At 40.5% G+C, this 21,119-nt stretch overlaps 2 protein-coding genes across 2 annotated transcripts in view; both read left to right on the forward strand.

Annotated features, from left to right (window-relative positions):
• SCIN (scinderin) overlaps positions 1–3,532 on the forward strand; it is a 48,245-nt gene extending 44,713 nt beyond the window's left edge. The window contains exons 15-16 of the mRNA XM_083866662.1: positions 803–863; positions 1,821–3,532. Of these exons, the coding sequence (XP_083722788.1) occupies positions 803–863; positions 1,821–1,954 (195 nt within the window). The 3' untranslated portion in view covers positions 1,955–3,532. The remainder of the gene's footprint in view (positions 1–802; positions 864–1,820) is intronic.
• A 14,225-nt stretch (positions 3,533–17,757) lies between these two features.
• On the forward strand, positions 17,758–20,722 carry ARL4A (ARF like GTPase 4A). The gene is made up of 2 exons (XM_083860780.1): positions 17,758–17,974; positions 18,197–20,722. Exon 2 carries the CDS (start codon positions 18,263–18,265, stop codon positions 18,863–18,865), a length of 603 nt encoding a protein of 200 aa, XP_083716906.1. The 5' UTR covers positions 17,758–17,974; positions 18,197–18,262; the 3' UTR covers positions 18,866–20,722.
• The last annotated feature ends 397 nt before the right edge of the window (positions 20,723–21,119 follow it).

Consider the following 21,119-nt stretch of genomic DNA (forward strand, 5'->3'; position numbering starts at 1 on the left):
TGCAAACTGAAAATGTGGAGAGCTTTTTGAATGACAGGCAAACTCACTACAGATTTAGAGAACACATCTGTTTCTCACAGTATATTCTCTCTACCCTTCCTCTCATCTTGGAGGGAAGGAGAAGGCCCACGCCCTATTTGTCTTCTTCAGCCTAACCCTTAAGGAACAAAGGCTGAGGTTTTTGGAAATAAGAAGGAATGTTCATAGTTCATGTGAAAAGGAATGATGGCGGGTGGTGCGGAAGAGCTGGATGGAAAGTAGTTGGGTCATACTGACTTCAGATAAGAAGTCTTGGAACTACATGTAGCTGGTTTCCAAGCAAATCCTGGAGTGAAAAAAAAAAGGGGTTGGGGGAGATTGCAGATCAAGGCTCTGGTTGTTGGCTTTTTTTCAGTTGGCTATCTAGCAGTCATCCAGGGTAGCATATATCACAGGACACAAATGTTGATGTGCACACAGAGCTCAAACTAGAGACAGTATTACTACCTGCACCCAAAGAGCAATTTCCTTGTAAAAGTGTAAAAGACATCTATGGAAAAGGTAATTAGAGATCCTTTCATCAGAATGAATAAAGGTCTGGCCTTCCAGTGTCATAGAGAGCAATGAGATTTCAAAGGGCATTAACTGTACTTTCTCACAAGGGAGAAAAATCATCAGTTGTGGTTTGTGAGAGCTCTGTATCTCTGCTGTCTTTTCATGGCGTATGTTCTTTCTCCTAGAGGAATCAACTGTTTTGTACTTTACCAGCTGTACACAACATCCTTATAACACCAGGGGTGTTTTGTCTTTCCTCTCTTTGCAGGTCTTCATCTGGATTGGGAAGGATGCTAATGAAACTGAGCGACAAGAATCTGTTAAATCAGGTAAATCAAATCAATTTGGTAGATTTCTGAGTGAAGTAGCATCAATATTACTTAACAAAGAGGAAAATATGATGTAGAAGAAATCTAGTTATGTTTACAGTCTCAAAGTGTTACTGAGCTTATTAGGACTTAATATAGGAGATGATAATTTTCATCTTTAAATGTGCTTTAAAACTCTAAGTTTGTGAAGGATAAACTTAATCAAGATAGCATTACTGGGCTGTAGAGCTTTTTAAATAATACATAGGAGACCCCTATGAAAAGTAACTGCACTGAAAAGAGAAGGAATTTTAAAGGAGGTCCCTACTGACCTGCACCCTCAATAATGTCTATAAAGAAAGGATTGCCAGCAAGTCCTTATAGTGCCATCCTTCACTAAGTTAAATTTGCAGGAGGAAATTCCAATTACAGAACAGAACAAATCAAGACAATTTACATGGCACATACCTCCTTGAAAAATCATGTGTCATCCCTGATGTGACTTGATATAGCTGAGCTATTCTGACAGAGTTCTGAAAACATGCTGAAAACCCTTGCATGTGTTTGCCTGGAGCAGCTAGGGTTACCTGGCTGTGTTTCCATATGTATTGATGTCATGTTGAGATGTCAAGGGAAACTACACTCACTGGCTTTTACATGAACAAAATGGGAAGGAAGCTTGTGCATCCTCATAGCAGCAGCAAATGCTTTCTCCTGTTTAAGAGCCAAAACCCAGCTGTATGGCAACAAACTGCTCAGAAAAGCAATCCCTCTGTTTCAACTTCATGGAAATTCCTTCACTGCCAGCTGGGAAAAATCAGCCTTTACCTGATCATCTCATTGCCTTTGAAATAATTAATCGAATACTGTATTATCGCAGCCCTGTGTTCTTTCACTATAGCTTTTAATGTTTTTTTTTTTATACCAAAGGAATGATCTAATAATATATTCCGTGTTTTATTTCCTCTCTGTTTTTAGCCAAACGCTATATTGAAACAGATCCTTCTGGCAGAGATAAGGGAACTCCCATTGTAATTGTGAAGCAAGGGCATGAACCCCCCACATTCACAGGCTGGTTCCTGGCTTGGGACTCAAACAAATGGAAGAACTGATCTCTCCAAGGAGACTCCAGCTTCAAGCCAAAGAATGATCAGAGCCCAGCTACTTTCTAGTATTTCTAAGCATGACCTTATGCAACAATACGATGCATCTGTTGTTACATTTTCCTGAGCTTTGATATATTTCTGTGAATAACCTAGAAATTCTTAGCACTGGAAGGGATAAATTATAATTGTAAACTGACCAAATGGTGTGAGTGGGGCTTTTCTAGTAATAAATATAGAAAGTGCAACCAATCTTTAATCTTAAAAGAAAGAAATAAATTTTCTTTAATCTACTGATTCTTTAAAGAGAAGCTGTGAATCAGTTTACTTTAATGTGCTAAAATGGACCAAATTCTGTCTTCACTTAAAAATCCAAACTAATGCCACAGAAATTCCTTTAGGTTAAGGTCAAGATAATACTGTGCAGAATTTGGCCTGATAGAGGAATAAAACTATCCATTGCAAGGAAAGGACTGCACCTGATTTAATTACTAGGCCCATGTATTGCTACACTCATTGAAAATTTCAGATAATGTCTGATCCACAGTGGGACTTTTGGCTCACAGGGGGCAAATAATGGATGGATATTTGGAGAAAGCTGTGCTTAACATGTTTGTTTATCCTGTTAATACATGTATGCATAGAACTTTGGACTAAATACAGTCAGAATATGAAATCGACAAAGGTTTTTTGAGGGATTGTCTAGTGTATTGCAATGAATTCCTTCAGATTTATCTCTGAACTAGCACCAGCTCCACCAGGTCTTTTTAACTAAAGCTCTTAAACACGTTGTAGTGCACTACTGCTTTGAAGTAGAAGCAAAAGTAACAGCTTAAAAAACACATACTCTGCCTTAACCAGGTTGCTCTTAAGCCATACTTCACCTCAGTTGCCTTATTCAGCAGTACTCAGTTCTTCTTCAGCATGCAGACTGTTCATCTTGTCAGCTGCAGGATGTCTTTCTAATTTTCTGTGCAGGTGTTAGACAAATATCAAGCACATCAAAAGCAAGGAAACCCCTGGTTTTGGTAGCATTTCTGGGAATTTTGGAATGTGAGTATGCACCGTAGAATATGGCCTTCTCTTTTCTCTCAGGCACATTTACTTGAGCTTTTTTTTATTCTGGTGAATTTAAAAGTGTTTTTTCAAAGTGGCTTTTATTTGTAACTTAGCCAGAAAAAATCTACTTAAGGGCAGTGGGAAAGCATCTTCAAATCTTTAGCACTGCTTTGATCACTTACCCAGTAACGCTTGTTTTAAACAACAGCTCGTACAGCTGTAAATCATACTAATGTGGTTTTTTAATGACAGCATTTCAGCAGTTTTATTACTCTTGTAAGTTAGGTTGGAATGTGCAATTTTAGATATTTTTGTATTTTTTTAACATGCTTGGGATTTTGAATCAGGATAATGCAAAAGGGTGCATTTAGTCTGAGCTCATAATATCAATGACAAAAGAATTGTGAAGCTAAGAAATTAATTATAGGAGTTAGCTTTAAACATTTGTTTAAATGTCTGCTAATATAGCTGGGCTGTATCTGAATGTAATTTCATTTAAAATAAAGTTACAAAAAGCAGTATTCTATATGCCAAGCTGATCTTCCTCTCTCTGACATATTGTAGGGCAGTGCTTCCACTGGTGTTTAGCAAGACTTCCTGAAAACCTAAGTAGGTACCTTCCTTTTAAATGGACAGTGCAGTGAGAAGTTACTTGTTTTTACTTTGATGCCATTTTGCCCAATGGAAGCTTAACTCTCCTCAACAACTTGACAGTTACAAACCTAAGTCAAGATCAAAGAACTGGGTGCTTATTAGGTTGTTATTTTCGTCTTTGAGAAAAACCACCATTTTGTTAATCAAACTCTCTGGTTCTATAACTTTTTGCTTGCAAAAATAATTAAGTACAGAAATAACTACTTTATAAAATAGGAAGAAACAGGTTCAGGTTTGTTTTTAAAGGATACATTTTGCTTTTTATTTGTGAGAGTAGATAAGATGTCCTTCTGCTGGAAAGAGCACAAAGATCTTTTCAATGCCTCAGCCTCTGAGCAGCCTGTAATTATCTGATTGTCGTCTTCAACACATACATATGATTCTTCTCATTTTTAAAAAATAACAGTTATAGTAGCTTCTGAACCAAGGATTAGACAAGATTTGTCCTTCTTGTACATAAACATCTTCCGGAACACTGAGGGCTCTGAATTGGCACAGTCTGCCAGCATATTCTCCAGCACTGTGAAAGCCTCTTTTCAGTTCCCTCACATAAGACAGAGGAGCTTTTGTGGTCTCCTGGCCTGGGCTTTTAAGTTTGTAATACATTGTTCTGGCATGTTGATTACTGATGTTGAGAAGAGCATTGAGAGCTCATAAGGGAACAGTGTTCTCCACTGGGCTTTAAGCACAACAGCTGCTAGCAACATTGTTCTTGGGTTTATTTGCCAGTGAGGAAGTTTATTTTTCATACATATATGTGCAGTACACACAAAGGCGTATTTCTTTCTCTCAAGAAGAAGAGAAGGAGGGAAGACAGACAGGATGGACTGTGAGTGCTTGGAAGTGTTAAAGATTAGGTAATTTTCAAGAAAATATTTAAGCACCTAACTTTATGAATACACATATCAAACCTATCTGCCTTGTTTTCATAATAGAAAAAATTTTGCAGATCTTTATACAGTCAAGAATAAGCTGTCTTGCAGTAATAGTATGTTCACTCTACTTGTAATGGCAAAATTAGATCCTGATTTAGGAGTTTCATTATGCTACTACCAAACAGAAAACATTCATGTTCTATTGGTTGTAAACACAGCATAATTTTTCATCTTTATTTCATTGCAACAGAAAGATGTTAGGAATCCTTAGAACTAACAGGACATCATAGTACTACATAGTATTTATAATACATAAAATTACAGCTTCCAAGGTGCAAGCAGGAGAAGGGCTGACCAGTGGGAACTGGGAGAGAACCTCTGTGGCATAAAATTTATGGATTATTATTTTGGTCCTTCTTCCTCTGCTTGTCATTTGCCTCTCGACTTTAAAGCATATTTGCATTACAGGGGAAAAATTGCCCCTACAGAACATAATATGTAACAGATTTTTTTTTTTTTTTTTTTTTTTTTAAATAATAGCACGGGAGCAAGCAGAAGGTGAAACAGTCTATATCAGGCTTCTTCCTAAACACATCCACACTTTCACCCTGTGAGTGTTCTCTCCTCAAAGGGTTGTTATGAGTGTACTGAGAACCACAACACTGTACATTTTACCACCACATTTAATCAGTCAGCAGTGAAATTTGGGCCTCTGTGGACATGAAATGAAAGCATCAAGTGAAAGCATTGATTTTTATTGTTTGTTAGACAGCATATCATTGCCTCAAAAATTAGCTGCATGGAGGCAAGCAGGGGAGACTGGAACAATCTGATCAGTATCCCACTGAAAAGCCCAGAGACACACAGCTGCTTTTGCAAGATGCTTTGATTGTTTTAAAAAAGCCTCTTGACTGGTGCTAGAAGAGCACAGTTCTCCTTGCTGCTCTTCAACAGATATCACAGAGGTGACTCAGGGTGATTTACCTTGATAACATCAAGGCTGGATGCAATCAAGTGATTTTAGTATCATTTGCCCAACAGTTCACCATGCTTTTTGTCTGATACCCTTGCTAGAGAACTAGCAGCTACAGAAACAATTGTGATTAAAACAGAGCACTGATTGGAAGATTACAAATTTCCCTCGAGGCTCAGATTTTCACAGAGGTGTCTCAGAAAGGTCACAAGTTTTCTGTAGTGTGCCTTGCAGCACATCAAAGTCCCCATTTAACCTGTCGAGTGGGATGCAGAGATCTCTAATGGCACCAAAGATTGCTGTCCTTCCCAATACTGACCAGCTGCTCTCCTACTGTACTTGGGTAAGAAGGGCAGTGAATGTCCTACCAGCAAGAAAGGCAAGAAGCCCACTCTAATAATCCCCTACTCTATTTCTAGATAGGCCCAGGCAGCCTTCTGCTACCAGACTCCATCCCATCCTAATATTTCCAGATGCATTCAGCATCCAAATAATCCCATGTGTGAATTCCCAAAGCTCAAGGTGATCTTTTTTTAAGATTGTGTGAAGAAAGGTGATGAAAACTTGTCTGATATTCAAAGCAGCAAACAGGGATTCTGGTACCTGTATTTCCTGTTGTCTGTGTGAAGTGAATCACTGAATTTCAGTCCTGTTCTCTACCTATTAAATGAGGATTTCCTCAATCCTTTCCCTGTTTATTTAAGCTGCTCTGTCTCTTACCGTGTGTTTGCACAATGCTTGACCTAGTCAAGTCACTTCTCAAAACTGTCATCTTGTAGGTACTGCTCATAACCCAGACAGCTGCCCAGGTTATTGGTGCCAAGCTGCACAGACTTGCCCAGAGCAGGATTAGATGAGGTGAGTGCGATGCCTCAGAGACCTGGTGAAGAATGGGTGCAGTTCCACCAGCCGTGGCATCAGGGCAGCAGAGGATGAGCAGAGGCCAGCTCAACTGGGAAGTAAAGCTTTTATGTTATAACACACATAAGCTAAAATTGATCTCTCACCCTCGCCTGTTCAGCCTTGACACTCCATTAAAGCTGTAACTATGGGTATATCTGCATCAGATCCATAAAAATTCCTCTCCAGATTGGGAGCAACTGCTCCGGGCAATATAAGTATAAAACAGAGACAAGGCTCTGCTGTGTTTACAAAGAAATAGCAAAATCCTCAGGTGCTTCTTTACTTCAACTTGGAGAATGAAAAGATTTGCTTTTAAAAGGGATGGCATCTTGTCTGATTTTCCATGTCCTGAAACTTTTCTGCTGCTATTGTTGAAGACATGAGGCCTCTCTGCAGTACAGCTCATTTTTTTTTTCTGGCAGTGTTGTTTTGTGGTTGATTTAAGGACTGTGACTGTTGATAGTGTATTGGATGTTTCTTTTATTATAACTGAATTATACTGGGTAACAGACATCCACTGACACGGCATCAATCTAGAGACTGAGCATGTCTTGTCCACAGTCAAGGGTATGAACTGAGAGAAACAAAAAGTGCTCACTGACTACAGATGGAGGGATAAAGATTACCAAATTTCTTGTTCATTCTGAAGCTTTGGTTTTACATTTAAATGTTGTTTCCATTCTTCAACAAATGTCTGCTTGCTGCTGCTATTGCTTTCACATAATTTCATCACTCTGGCCCAGTGAAAGCTGGGAGTTAGGGCCTCTGTGGTGACTGCTAATGGCTATCGTTTTATCTCAACTCTGATTTACCACAGGTCTGAAAAACACAGAAACACATATATGCTTTATGTGCTAGACTGCTGTGCCTTCAATCAATCCTCAGCAAGGACTCAAAGATGAATGATTTGCAGGGAGTGCAGTGACACTAACTTAAAAATCCCTGTATCTACAGTTGTGCTGAGATGAAAGACTGTGCAGATATCAGTGTCCCTAAGCAGAAGGGCAGGGCTCTTTAAGTGACCCTCAGCAGGCAGTCTCTCTGAGATTTAGTAACAGGCTTTCACAGAATGACCTATGGCTTTAGAGGCCTTCTATCAGTAAACCAGGAGGAAGGGATATAACCATTTGTCCTCTTTAAACCTTTCTTATGCTTCCTCTGAAGATTCAGTTTGGGGTTGCTTCTACTCATGTGCTTAATGTATCATATATTTATCATACACCATCTGAAATACAGAATCTTCAAAGCACGAAGACTTCCTTAAATAGATTATTTCTGTTTCTATGTCCATGCTTATTTTTTCCTTACATAAGGAGGTATAATTAGTTGGATTTTTCTTTTCCAGCAGTAGAGAGGCCTTGAATAAAATAATTCAATTAGGAAAAGAATTGATTATGTTCCTATCCCACTTCTGCTTCTGCTCCCTAGAGTCCTGCCTGGACTCTTAATCTCCTATGATCAGTCCTGGGAGAGGTAAAGAGGCAGGCCTTCAGAGGGATGAAAACTGCAGAGCTTACCCTCACAGCACTTCAGCTACCGGCTCTTGCAGTATTGCCTCAATTCACTGGAGTTCAGTAACACAACTAAAATCTCAGCTAAACAATCTGTTCCTCCACAAGTTCGTTTATTTCCCTTCCTTGCTTTGTTTAAAGCCTGCTAAGTAGTGTGGTGTGGCCATGACAGCCAGAGAAGGGGAAATTTATATCCTGATAAAATACTGTGATGTCAACAAAAAACTTTAAAAAGTATGCATTTAAAAATTAGTATTTTGGCAGGGGTTTATGCAAGATTACAATTCTAGGGGCAGAAGCTGTGCTAAATTTTCTGAAAGGCTTTCAATTTTCAGTATTATGGAATTGGAATGTATGATGTGGTTCTTATTCCCTGGGAGAGGAGAGCAAAAATGGATTTTGCAGGGACAGGTTTTATAAGGTCTTCAAAGTGAGTTTACTGTTGTTTCTCTCCAAGAATTGAAACCTAGGATGTCAAAGAAAGCTTTCTGCCTAGCACCCCTGTGATTAGCTTTCAAATCAATTTTCAAGTGACTTAGCTTTTAACATCTAGCAAGCAGTAGGCCTAATCTTGCATTCACTGAAGTAATTTTGAGATTTAGTCTTAACTTAAAAAGAAGACGTGAGCTGATAAGATTTAAAAAATCTAGACTACAGCTGAGCAAGGAGATTAAATTACTCCTCCCACCCACACAGTCTTTGTCTTCCCTGAAACCTTTTTCTTTCATAGTCCTCTCTTTGGTTTGTTTCTTCTTCCCTTTTTAATCTAATCATAAATACAAACCTGGGAGCTCCCTAGGGTAAGGAGTTTGGTTTTCCTTTTGCTATAGCACACTGTAATAGGCTCAGATTTCATACTGAAACTCTTAAGTATTGTAACTGAGAAGAAGAATTATCTTTTTTTTTTTTTTTTTTTTTTTTTTTTTTTTTTTTTTTTTTTTTTTAATTTGGCTTTAGTTCTAGAAACTGCAACAAATATCCAGTACTTAAGTATAAGATGCCCATCATTTCTCAATGAAAGAGACTGAAACCTTCATGCCACATTTCAGGCTAGTTGGTGAAACTGTCCATGGCCCTGGGGGGAAAGAACTCCTTTGCAGGCACTGAAACTCGTAGTTCTTATCAGCGGCAGCCAAACAACTCTGTTACGGCTTGAAAAAAATCCAATCTAGAATGCTTAGCTCTCATTCACATTCTGCTGACTGAAGTTTACTTTTCACACCAGAAATCAAACCAAAGGAGTATTTGATATTTCTATTCCCTCCTGGAAAGCTGATTTTTAACACCCTCTTAACACTCATTCAAAACAAAATTTAATGTATTGGTCAAAATCCAAATATGCACAGGGACTGGATGCAGTTGCCACACAGCTGGCAAAGCTGTAGGACCTGCTATATCATGGTTTGCATGTACTGCACTTGGGAGTGCTGTTGTGTTGGAATAGGGGCAAACACAGATAAGTCTTAGCTCAAAACTCCTAGTGCCTGTGAAGTCTTCAAATGAAAAGCCACTCAGAACTATGACCTTCTTTGCAAGCAAAGAATTAGGTAATATATAACTCTGAATGCAAATTTTTGTTTTATTTTGCTGGGCCATATTAAGTATTTCACTGTGCACTACAGATGCCCGTTGACTAAAAAGACAGGTTAAAAGATCCAGCCAGTGGCTCAGTTTTTGAAAACTCACAAATACCTCACAACTAAAATTAAATGCCTGGGAAAGACTTCTGGAAGGAAGCAAAGTAAGGACTGCAGAGAATGAGACCAGTGGACTGCACTGATGCTCAGTAGGCTTTATCAGTCTTCTGTGGTTTAAAAAGACCAAGTTAATTTATCTGTTAAAGCACGTATTTGTTGTTTTCCTTCAGGAACATTGTTAATCTATTAATTACCTCATTTAAAGATATTACTACTATATTTGAGCTCAGTTATCTGATTGAAATTAATAATAAATTGTTTCTTTCTTTTAAAAATAAATATAAAAACCCCCACAACCCTCCCCTCTATCCAGGGAGCCAGCAGGTCTGTCTCTTCACTCACCTAAGAGAGAGATGCTTTCAGAAAGCCAGAGAGTAGTTGTATTCCATAGTATTTGTTCTGTATGTGACCAGGAGTTATAAGCAGCACTCACAAGCTCCTATTATTAGGAGCACTGATAAATTACCAAACAGTGGTTGGAGAACATCAAACAAATTGTTTATGGTCTATTTCATTGTCTCAGTGGGGACTTCTCTTAGCTGTTGCCTCTGAGCACCAGGCTCAAGGAGCTGTGATATTATCACTGTACTACCTACATTATTATACATTAAAGCAGAGACTTTAGATTTTTCACAGCCCTCCTGGGAGCTTACGTATATCTCCCATAAAATTTTATTTCCATACAGTGTAATCTCTGTGAAATCCGTTTCTATTGCTGCTGTGCCTTTTTAGGAGAGATGAGCAACTGAATTTCCTCTTCAAGGTGTGCACTTAACTTGATTTATACAAAGTTATTACAGATCAACAGCCTGCTCATTCTCACAGTGAACCCTGTATATTGGATGGGCATCACCTCTCAGTTGTTGCCAAAATGGTGGGAACACATCCAACAGCCAGCTGTGCACATCACACAGGCACAGGCTCCTTGCTCCAGCCAGCCACTGGAACAGGCCAATCCCTGCAAATTAGTGGAGCTTCAGTGCTTTGTCTTTTGTGTCTGTCTTTGAAATGCTCTCATGGCAGGTTTCAGTGCACTATATTTGTCATTTAAGCATTTCATTAACCATATGCTAACTCTGACTCTGTGCACTGAGTGCTGTGTGCTTCTTCCTGTCCTGGCACTTCCTTTTGGATATACACAGCACCTGAAGAACAAAGCATAGCTTTTAAATAAGTAACTGTTGCAAGCAGATGGATTGTTAGGAAATAACTGGTTTAAATGAATGTTTCATCCTATAAACACTTAGTCAGAAGCTTCAGTCAGAACTTGTAACTTTTTTTTCACTACAGTAAATCAACTGAGATACAAATTTATCAAAGAAAAGCCTTCTTTGTTCTGATGTCCAAGGTCTGTTTGTTTGTTATTACAATTCCAGCAAATGTCAGCACCTTTATACATGTTAAATAGTTATACAATATTTGAAAAGTTCTTTAGAAAAGAAAAACATTTAATAGCAGTTTTTTCTTTCCTTCATTATTACTCTGTGCTAGCAATATCTCAAACAGCAGTAGTTATACTACCAACATTTCCATAATTATTCTGGAGCTGGGAAAATACCTTCCCATATTAAATCTGTCTATACAGGGGCAAAGTAAGACATGCCGCTCTTACATTTGTAATTGTACTACTTATAATCTGGCTGCAAACTGCTCCCATCATATTAAAGTGATATATTTTAAAACTCCACAACTCTTTTCAAAGAAAGCAATGTGAGAAGATGGCAGCTGATACTGAAATCTCAGCTTGATAGAATTTTAAACTGTTTAGAATTACTCTGGCATGCAAAAAATAAAAAAAAAATTAAAAAACAAACAAACAAACAAAAAACACAACAGAAAAAAAAATCAAAAAACAAAGTTCCCATGGCTTTTCTGGGAGAAAAAGTATTGAGGAAAAAATATTAGAAGCTATTCTCTTAACTGGTAAGATTTTCAAACAGTAGCATTGAGTAGCACTGCATTCTCAGCAAAAGAGTGTGATGACTTGAGTCAGTAGTTCCAGAGGAGAAAAAGCCCTATAAAAGCAGAAGTGCTGTCACAAACCTGGAGGTAGGAGGTGAGGAACCTGTTGCTGAGGTGAATTTAAGTCTTTGATCAGTACACAACTATTGAAAAAACATGCAAGCCAAGGCTTGCTCGTATGTAGTATCACACATTGAACACTGGAATTGCTCATGGTGGTGAAGTCTTACCTCATGTAATGAAGGATTAAAGTAGGAGGTATTTTGTCCATTTATTAAATAAACATATTTGCTGGGGGTTTTTTAGCACCAGCTTCTTAGTGAGATGGGGGTGGAAACCAGGGGTTCCTGAAAAAAAAAAAAAAAAAAAAGCTTTAAATTCTTTAAAACTGCAACAAGTCCTATGTCCGGCTTTGGATTTTGTGACTATAAACTTTGTATCATATGAAGAGGAGATCTATGCTAAACCCTTATTAATTACAGTCTGCTATTAAATGAACCATCAGTGTGGCTGAGAGTTTTGTGATACAAGTCCTTAACACAAAGATGCTGTTGGGGACAACCCTTCTGCTGTCCCACTCTATCACAGAAGGCGGATTACTTGTACAACCACATGCACAAAGTGGTGAGACTGTTCCCCATGTTCCACAAACATGGAGTCACCACCATTACAGCCATCCCATCAGAGGATGAAACAACCAAATTCACAGAGCTTGGAAGACAGAGGTTGCAATTTCAGTTACCCTCAGTGTGACTAAGAACATTTATGAGTTATTACAGCTTACTTTCAGCTAACACACCTGAATAGAATCGAAGATGCAACAAAGTCTGACTGTCAGTATCAAAGTAGAGGCTTTTTGTTTGTTAGCCTGCTATGTGGCATTATGTTTATTTATGAAAATGAAGGTAGCAAAACATAGATGTTAGACTTCATGTGAAGATATGTATGAAATGACAGTAAGTTTAATTAACTGGTGTAATCAGAGTGGTAACTTAAATTGTAACACACAGCAACTCCATCTCCTACTGCTCTAAGCTTATTTATTTTGAGGAAATAAATTAGATTTTCTACCACCAGCTACTTTTTAATAATCAAAGCAGAGTAATTCATGCAGCATGTAAGTTATCATAAAAGAATTCAGCAGATGTAGCAAAGATGATAAAAGGCTTCTTTGTGCAAAACATTTTGTACATCAATTTAAGAGGTAGTCTTAAGAGCAAAAGTTGCAATTTGTCAGCTATTTCATCCTTACTGCTTATATTCAAGGGAGTTCTCAAAATTCATGGTGAAACTGCTGTAATATTTTATGTACCACGTAACAACTCAAAGCAGTACTTTCAGACCATATAACAATTCAAACAGTACTTTTTTAGCTCTAATCTGAGACCTAGGGTATAGCTGAAGAGTAGTAACTTCCATTTTTGAAAGTACAACCAAGCTACAGTTGGTTACTGTAATAATAAACATTATTGCTATTACACAAACATTAATACATATTACCCCAGCATAGGTCTGCCATGTCATTGTACTGAAATGCAACTAATTTTCTCTTTCATACACATTCAAAAATCTGCTCAATTTCTACATGCAGCAGCACTAATTGGTGGTGTATGTTGCTAACACATCTCTCCTGCGAAGACGGGGGGTTGGGATCCCACTGCTATAGGCCAGCATCCTGTAGCTGTAGCTGGCAATGCACAGTCCTTGCAGTAATTCCATTCTTTTTATGACTTCATTCCTTTGTGCCTGACAACTAACTCAGCGCTGTGATGCAGCTGGCTCCTTCCTATCCCTCCTTCAGCATTTGCTCATATTTTCTTGTCTTTAGTTCTGGCCATATCTCTCTGCATCTGCAGTATATGGCCAGATCAGGATCATTTGTCTGATGTTTCACTTTTCATTTGATTTGAATCAAATTTGCTACACACGACACATGGTGCTATTAAAAAAAATAATTCTAATTATTAGCTATTGAACTGGATAATAAATTCCATCAGCCTGTTCTTCAGAATTATATTTAATGAAAACAAAAGGAATATTGTGCTTATCTGGCCATGGAAATTCAAGCCCACTATCTTGGCTTTGGAAAGAATTTCTCATGTGCTTCATCACTAGATGTGGTTGTATAACAACAGTTGTACCTACTTGAGTGGAATTTAACTTTAAAATGACCAGCACTAATGAAAGCTCTGATTTAATGTCCTGCTACATTGAACCTCTCATGAACTGCTAGATTTAATTCCCATGAATTGCTATTCCATATGAAAGATGATTTCTTGTGAAGAATACATGCAGTCTTGCAAGTAGATATTTGATGATCCTTCGCATTGTTATCTGGGCACTGTGAGACAGCTCCTGAAATGAAGGACATGATATGTATTAAAAGGTAACCTAAGTCTCCACTGGGTAATAATATTAAAATTTCCAAGAATCTTATCTTTCCACTGTATGCCAATTCTTTCTTGGCAACACTTCAACCAATTTCATGGTCCATATCCCTAATAAGGACGATCTAAGTTTCTCAGAGGCAGTTAATAACTGCAGCATTGGAGGCCTGGCCCTCCCAAACCTGCTCTGAACCAAAATTATCCCTGGGCCATTAAGGATTTTTTTTTGTTTTTTAAAGAAAAAGACAAAACCAAAAATGAAACTACTTTACCATAGTGAAGAAGCTGCATATTATGCAGGTACTGCTTCTTTTTCTTGAAACACAATGATTTGTCCCTGGCTGTGTCCTCTTCCGTGTGGAAAATATTTATAGCATATATATAAGAAACCTATGTAAAAAATAATATATTACTATTTACACCGGTAAACTGTGTAAACATGAAAGGGGAGAAGTTTTTTAGCTCAGATGAGCTGAAGTCACCGTTGTTTTCATGAGCTAAGGAATGCTGAGCCAGAAGAACTCAGATCTGTAGAGATTAGATAGGAAATGAGAAAAGTATCAGTATGTGAAACTACCCCAACACAGAAATTATGCACCTCCTTATTTTGCATTAAAAATTCTGCACATGGTTTGAGCCTTTCACCATTGTTTCCTCTTACATGTATCTTGCAGTTACTTTCAGCTGTCATCTAAGAACAGCCCATTCCCATTTAGCTATACACTTGAAAAGAACACTTCTTTCCGTTCACCTCCTTCATTGAAGACTTCTACAAGATAATCAAAGCCTTGCTTTACCCTTACCCTCAATTATCAGAGGTTGAATGTGTCAACTCTTCTACACTCCCCCTAATTTAGATACCATTACTCCGTAACACCTGCCCAGTCTGCACGTTTGACTTCTAAAGTAGCATGAAGTGTATGGGAGGAGTTTATCCACTTGGATTGTTATTTAATAGCTGTTTTGCAGAAGTGCCTACAGACATCAATTAAGATCAAGGTGCAAAGAACACTTACAGTGAAAAATAGTCTCACCCCCAGAGAGATCATCACTCACTTCATAGCAAGTTATAACAGGTAAATGTGATAAATTAACTGTAGGGAGTGTCCAAGCACTTTCTGGAGAGTACAGATTATTTCCATGTATATATTTACAAATACAGGTATGCTCATGTTGTTGAAGATGTTAATTCCTGTCTAATCTTAAAATGACCTCCCTGATGTCATAAAATTCTTTTTCCAAATAAATGCATAATTTTTGAGATTCCTTCTCCACCTACTGTGTTGGATATGCTATACCTTAGAAAAAAAAAATCAGTCCTTTATCCCTCCCTTTTCAATAGAATATTATGTATTGACTGCTTTTCGGCAGAACAAGAGATAAAAACAAGCCTTATGCATTTTATGTTTAAAAACAAAATACCTTCCATGAGGGTAGGAGCTAGCCAATATCCATTCTCATGGAATTAATTGTAAAATGTATTATTAGGAAGCTGTGTTAAAGTTTGAACAGATCTTGGTAACAATCAGACATGAAGGTTTAGGAGACTGTAATATCTAACAGGCCTATTTTTCCATTAAAAATAGGGTATAGGTAATTTTGTAGGTGGAGATAAAGGTAAATTTGATTTATTTCAGCTTGTCAAGCTTTATGAATAAATCTATTATCTGCAGTAATATTCCTTAACAAGGTATTTCTAGCTGGTTTCCTCCAATTTTGAATTACTGAAAACCATCCATGAAATAATTAAGGCCCACTTTTCCTGTCACTGTAGATGCTTTTCTATTACACTGTATGCTGTGCAGTTCTTTCTGTTATGCAAAAGTACTGTAAAATACTGCCAAATCAGAAATCTTACCAGCTGGCCTTAGGGGTAGTAACTTACCCCTCCTTTCCATGGATGCAAAATCACCTTCCTATACAAACAGGCCACTTCCTCCAAAGAGAATCAGCTGCAAGATCAGGATGTAAATAACCAACAAAGATAAAAGCAGTGAAATATTAATCTCAGATGTAAGCAAATTAGAATTTTGCTATTTTTAGTAAGACTAGAATGGTTATCTTAACATTTTAATAACATGAAACATTGCCTACAGCACATGGTGGATTTTTTTTTTCTATTATATGTCCCTTTGCTATTAAATTACTTCTCTTTTACATAAAATTCTCTGTGGTTTAAAATATGGAGTACAATGCTTTCAAAGGGTAAAAAAACAAAATATGATTGTCTGAATATTCTTGTAAATTAACCCTTTTCAGCAGCCACATCAAGAAATCTTAAAGTCCTCTAGACAAAAAGACAAGACTAATATTGAAAATGTCACTCCTCTTTTACTGAAACCCAGCTGGTCAAAGATTTGGGTGGTTGCCCCATCCCTGGAAGTGTTCAAGGCCAGGTCGGGTGAAGCTCTGAGCCACCTGGTCTAATGCAAAGTGTTCCTTCCTACAGCAGTGAGGTTGCAACTAGATGACCTTTAAAGCCCCTTCCAGCCCAAACCATTCTATGATTCTATGATTGTGATACTGAGTACAGGAAAATATACACTTGGACTGGTAGACTAGAGTAGCACAATAGCTTCAGCTAAGAGTTAAACATACGCTTTTATCATAAAGACTGATTTATTAAATTTTAATCTAAGGGCAATAGATTAAGATTTTTGTAGTAGGCTCTGCTCTGATCCTTGTGTGTGCTATTTTACCCTGATCCGGGGTACATCCGACAGCAGGAACCATCTGTACTGCCACAGCTGGGCAAACTGCAGTGGCAAAGGTGCTACGTGACAGGAGCAGTGGGAACGAACAGAACCACAGTACAACAGCAAGAAGAGCTGGGACAAAACACTCCGCCAGGCCTCCTCTAACACCTGTACGCTCTGGAAACGGTAAATGTAGTAAATGTGTTATCAGACACTCGTAATTAGTTCTGGGAAACACTTCACTGCTCCAATCAGGATTACTTAACATATTTCTGTGCTGTGGGAAACCTTTCTTGCAGCCTCGGCAGGTACCACTGCGTGCTCCCTCAGACCCGAGCACTGCGGCCCTCCCTGTGCGCCGGGCGTCCCTCAGGACGGGGCCATCCACTGTGTTATTCCCGGCTCCTCCCGGCCTGTGTCTCCGGTTTCGCGGAGACCTGCCAAAGGCAGATACAATAACACGTACGACGAGAGCACAGAGCCGGGCCCGGGGCGCTTTTATTTAAGAAGCGCCTCCGAGACCGCCCGCGCGGAGCGCGCTCCCGGGGCCCTGAGCGGGGCAGGTGCGCGGGGAGGCACGGCCGGGCCGGCAGGGGGCGCGCCAGAGTGACGGCACCCGCCCAACGAGCGCGCGCTCTCCTGGGGAAGGGGCGGGACACCGCGGAGCAGCCCCAGGGCGGCCGGGGGCGAGGTGGAGTGACAGCACCTGCGCCCAATGAGCGCGCGCTCCCCGAGAAGGGGCGGGGCGCTGGGGCCCGCCGCGGGGCGGAGAGGCTGCAGTGGGCGGAGGGCGTGGCCGCGCCGGCTTCCCCCGAGCGGCCCGCGTGAGGCAGCGGCTCCGCCTCCCGGTGGGGGAGGAGGAGCAGCGGGGGCCGTTCAAGGCAGGGCGTGGGCGGGGAGGGCCCCTTCCTCAGGAGCGCTCGGCCCGAAGCGTTCGGCTGCGGACGGTACGACTCGAGTTTCCCATGAGTGGCCTGAGCCGCCGGCCAATGGGCGAGGCCGAGCGCGCCACGGTGCCCGCCCCCCGCGCGCGGCGAGGCCAATAGGGGGCCGCGGGGAGGGGCGCGCGGGGCTAGGCGCGCGCTGGGAGGAGCCCCCAGCGGCAGATGCAGAGGAGAGTCCTGCGGGCGGCGGCGGCAGCGGCAGTGCCGGCAGGAGCGGCTGCGGGTGCAGCAGCAAGAGCAGCAGCGGCTGCGGGAGCAGGAGCAGGACCAGCACCAGCAGCGGGAGGAAGAGCAGTAGCGGGAGCAGCGGCGGCGCGCGGGCATGGGGTCGCGGGCAGCGCACGCCTCCCCGCGCTGAGGGAGCAGCGGTAGGCTTGGGGCGCGGCGGGCGGGGGCGCAGGTGCCGGGAGCGGCCGCGGCCACCGGGCGGGGCGGGGGACGTGTGGCGTTCCGCGTCGCGCTGCCCGCGGCCGCCCCCGCAGTGGAGGCGGCGGCGCCGTGTCCGGCGCGTTGCGGGCGCGCAGCCCCGGTGCCCCCGGTGCCGGCGGAGCGGAGCGCAGCGGGGGTAACGCCGCCTGTGTCGTTGGCAGGATCCGAGCGCAGCCGCGGGAGGCGCCTCTGCTCGTGGCAGCCTGCTGTCACCTTCCCTTCCGGCAATGGGGAATGGACTCTCGGACCAGACGCCGATCCTCTCCAGCCTGCCTTCCTTCCAGAGCTTTCACATCGTCATCCTGGGGCTGGACTGCGCCGGGAAGACGACGGTGCTGTACAGACTGCAGTTCAATGAGTTCGTCAACACCGTTCCCACTAAAGGATTTAATACGGAGAAAATCAAAGTGACGCTGGGCAATTCGAAGACGGTCACTTTCCACTTCTGGGATGTGGGCGGCCAGGAGAAGCTGAGGCCGCTGTGGAAGTCGTACACAAGGTGCACCGATGGCATCGTGTTTGTGGTGGACTCCGTCGACGTTGAGAGGATGGAGGAGGCCAAAACAGAACTTCATAAGATTACTAGGATATCCGAGAATCAAGGAGTGCCTGTCCTTATCATTGCTAACAAGCAGGACCTGAGGAACTCTCTTTCCCTTTCTGAAATCGAGAAGATGTTAGCAATGAGTGAGCTGAGCTCTTCAACACCCTGGCATTTGCAGCCTACCTGTGCAATCATTGGAGACGGACTCAAAGAGGGACTGGAGAAACTACATGATATGATAATTAAGCGAAGGAAAATGTTGAGGCAGCAGAAAAAGAAGAGATGAGTTCTTTTTTGACCTTTCTATTTTAGAGTAGTTACATGGTCAAAATTTGACGTAAGACAGCTTCCAAACCTAGGCCCGCCTGTTTGGATGCCGTTAAGCTTAGTTACGTTAAACAATCAGTTGCACAATCTTGCTGTGTGCAGGAAGGCTGTGCATTTGTGGATTTTATTTTATTTTTTTTAACTAGTCTCTTCTGAGTTTTTTGGCTCTGTATTATTTCAGAAGCCCTAATAGATGATGTAATGCTATCAGGAAATGGATGGGTGGGTATATGTGACATGGATGTCTAAATAGCCAAATAAAACGAGGGTTTTCTGCTTAGTGTTGTACTCATATGTTTGAGGGTGCCCTCTGCAAGCAATTTGCGTTGAAGGTGTTCTGTGTTTTTAAACTTCTAATGCTCGTAAGTGGAGTGCTTAGGTGAACATTATACAGCTTTAAAAACATGTATGAAGCTAATAACCCATAATTTTGTTGAGGCTGGTTTTTTACCTTGTTTGAGGTTTTCTATGAAAGCTTGGCTACATGTGTAGGTTTTTTTTAATTTGGCACTTTTTGAAATTGAATCATGTTCAGTTCAAGCACCTGAAATTTTAAGTGCTGTGGATTCTTCGACTGGTAAAAGAAAGACTTTGACAAGTAAAAACTGTAAACAACACGATGGAGCATGAAAAAGTGGTTTCCCAACATATAGCATGTTTTTTGGTATGTAAGGTTTTTATTTTTTAGAAGTAGCCATTCATCATTATGCAGTGCTAATCAGGTTTAAACTGTTACTCAAAATCAGTAATTTATTTCTGAATGGTGAGTATTATGTCCTCCTAGTATCAAAAGTCAATGAATTGCAGTAAAGGAGCTGTAAAGAACAACTATGGCTGCTGTGGTTCTAACCAGTGCAGCATTCTTTGCCCTATTGGTGACTTGCCTGGCAATATAACATACTTATAATGAAGTAAAGATTGAGTTAAAATTAGTAGAGCACATCTTGTATCTCCCCAAAATACCCCCTTTTATTAAAGTGGTAATGCTATGTCACTTTCAACGTATGCTTTTTTTGTTGTGACTCTTACAGTATTTTGTGGTTAGGAATGTAATAATGCTTTATACACTCAAACATTAGACACTACCAGGGGCGGGGACGGGGCGGGGGGGAGGGAGAGGGGGAAGAAGATTTTCAAGATTGGCCTGTGTTCTGCTTTAATTATGCTTTAAGCTGTTCTTGTTTACAGAGTGTGCAAACAGTGTTAACTGGGCAGGATAGTGCTTGACAGAAAAGGGAGGGTAGTGTTTCTTACTGGTACAGAGCTTCAAGTGACTCTTTAGATACTTGGTTAGCAATTAAAAGGGCTAAAGCAGAGCCTGGATTTTTAAGACTAACTTTAGTGGTGCTGTAGAAATTCATCAGAATGTTAGATTATCTTTAAACTTTTGTTGGAAATACCAGAATAAAATTTAAAAAAGCAAAATCAATTTCCTCCTCTCAACCAGCAAAGTAATACATTTTTCTTACCTGCTGCCATGTATCAGGAGGATGACAGCTACAAACCTGAATGTCAATTGATGTAATTTAGCTATGTTAAAAAAAAAAATCAAACTTTTTAACCAGCAGCTGTTTGACCAGGAGGTAACCAAAAATGCACTTTAATGTCTTCGATAACTGAAAGTGACAGCTGTTTGTGGTTTTTTTATGACATCTTGGTCCTTTTTGAATAAACTGAAGTAGCTTCCAGTGGAGCTTTTGTATGTTGGTTATATATGTACCTGCACTGGTGACATTGTAAGTCACTTACTCAAGTAATGTCTATATTTATAGAAATGTGGATGACTTCTTAAACCTCAATAAACAATTCAAAACAAGCCTGCATAGAGAAGGTGTCTGACTTCTTGTGCTGCAGTGGTACATTCTTATCAACCTCTGTGCACATAGTTCTGCTGTTACTTGAATCAGTATTTCTGTTGAATAACCAAAGTCTTTAATTGTAGTCAGGCTTATAAATGTCACTTTGTTAGAAATTGGAGAAATCTCACTGAAAACTTTGATCAATCTGTCTTTATATTCACAGAAGAAATACCTGCTGCCATGATTTTTTTCCAAAGTGATGGCTCTTGCATAATTTGAAACATCTTGTATATAGGCTGAGCCTATTTTGTGTTATGTGCAACGCTTAATAGGCAATGTTGGGCATATATCACATGTACTCACAGGTGGTACTTGATTTAGTGTCTTGTGTATTGGAAGCTGAGGGATTCATCT

Source organism: Zosterops lateralis (genome assembly GCF_965231275.1).
Source record: "Zosterops lateralis genome assembly, chromosome: 1".
NCBI lineage: Eukaryota > Metazoa > Chordata > Aves > Passeriformes > Zosteropidae > Zosterops > Zosterops lateralis.

Excerpts from the sequence above, each read along its gene's own strand:
- ARL4A (XM_083860780.1), top strand. The coding sequence starts at position 18,263 with ATGGGGAATGGACTCTCGGACCAGACGCCGATCCTCTCCAGCCTGCCT.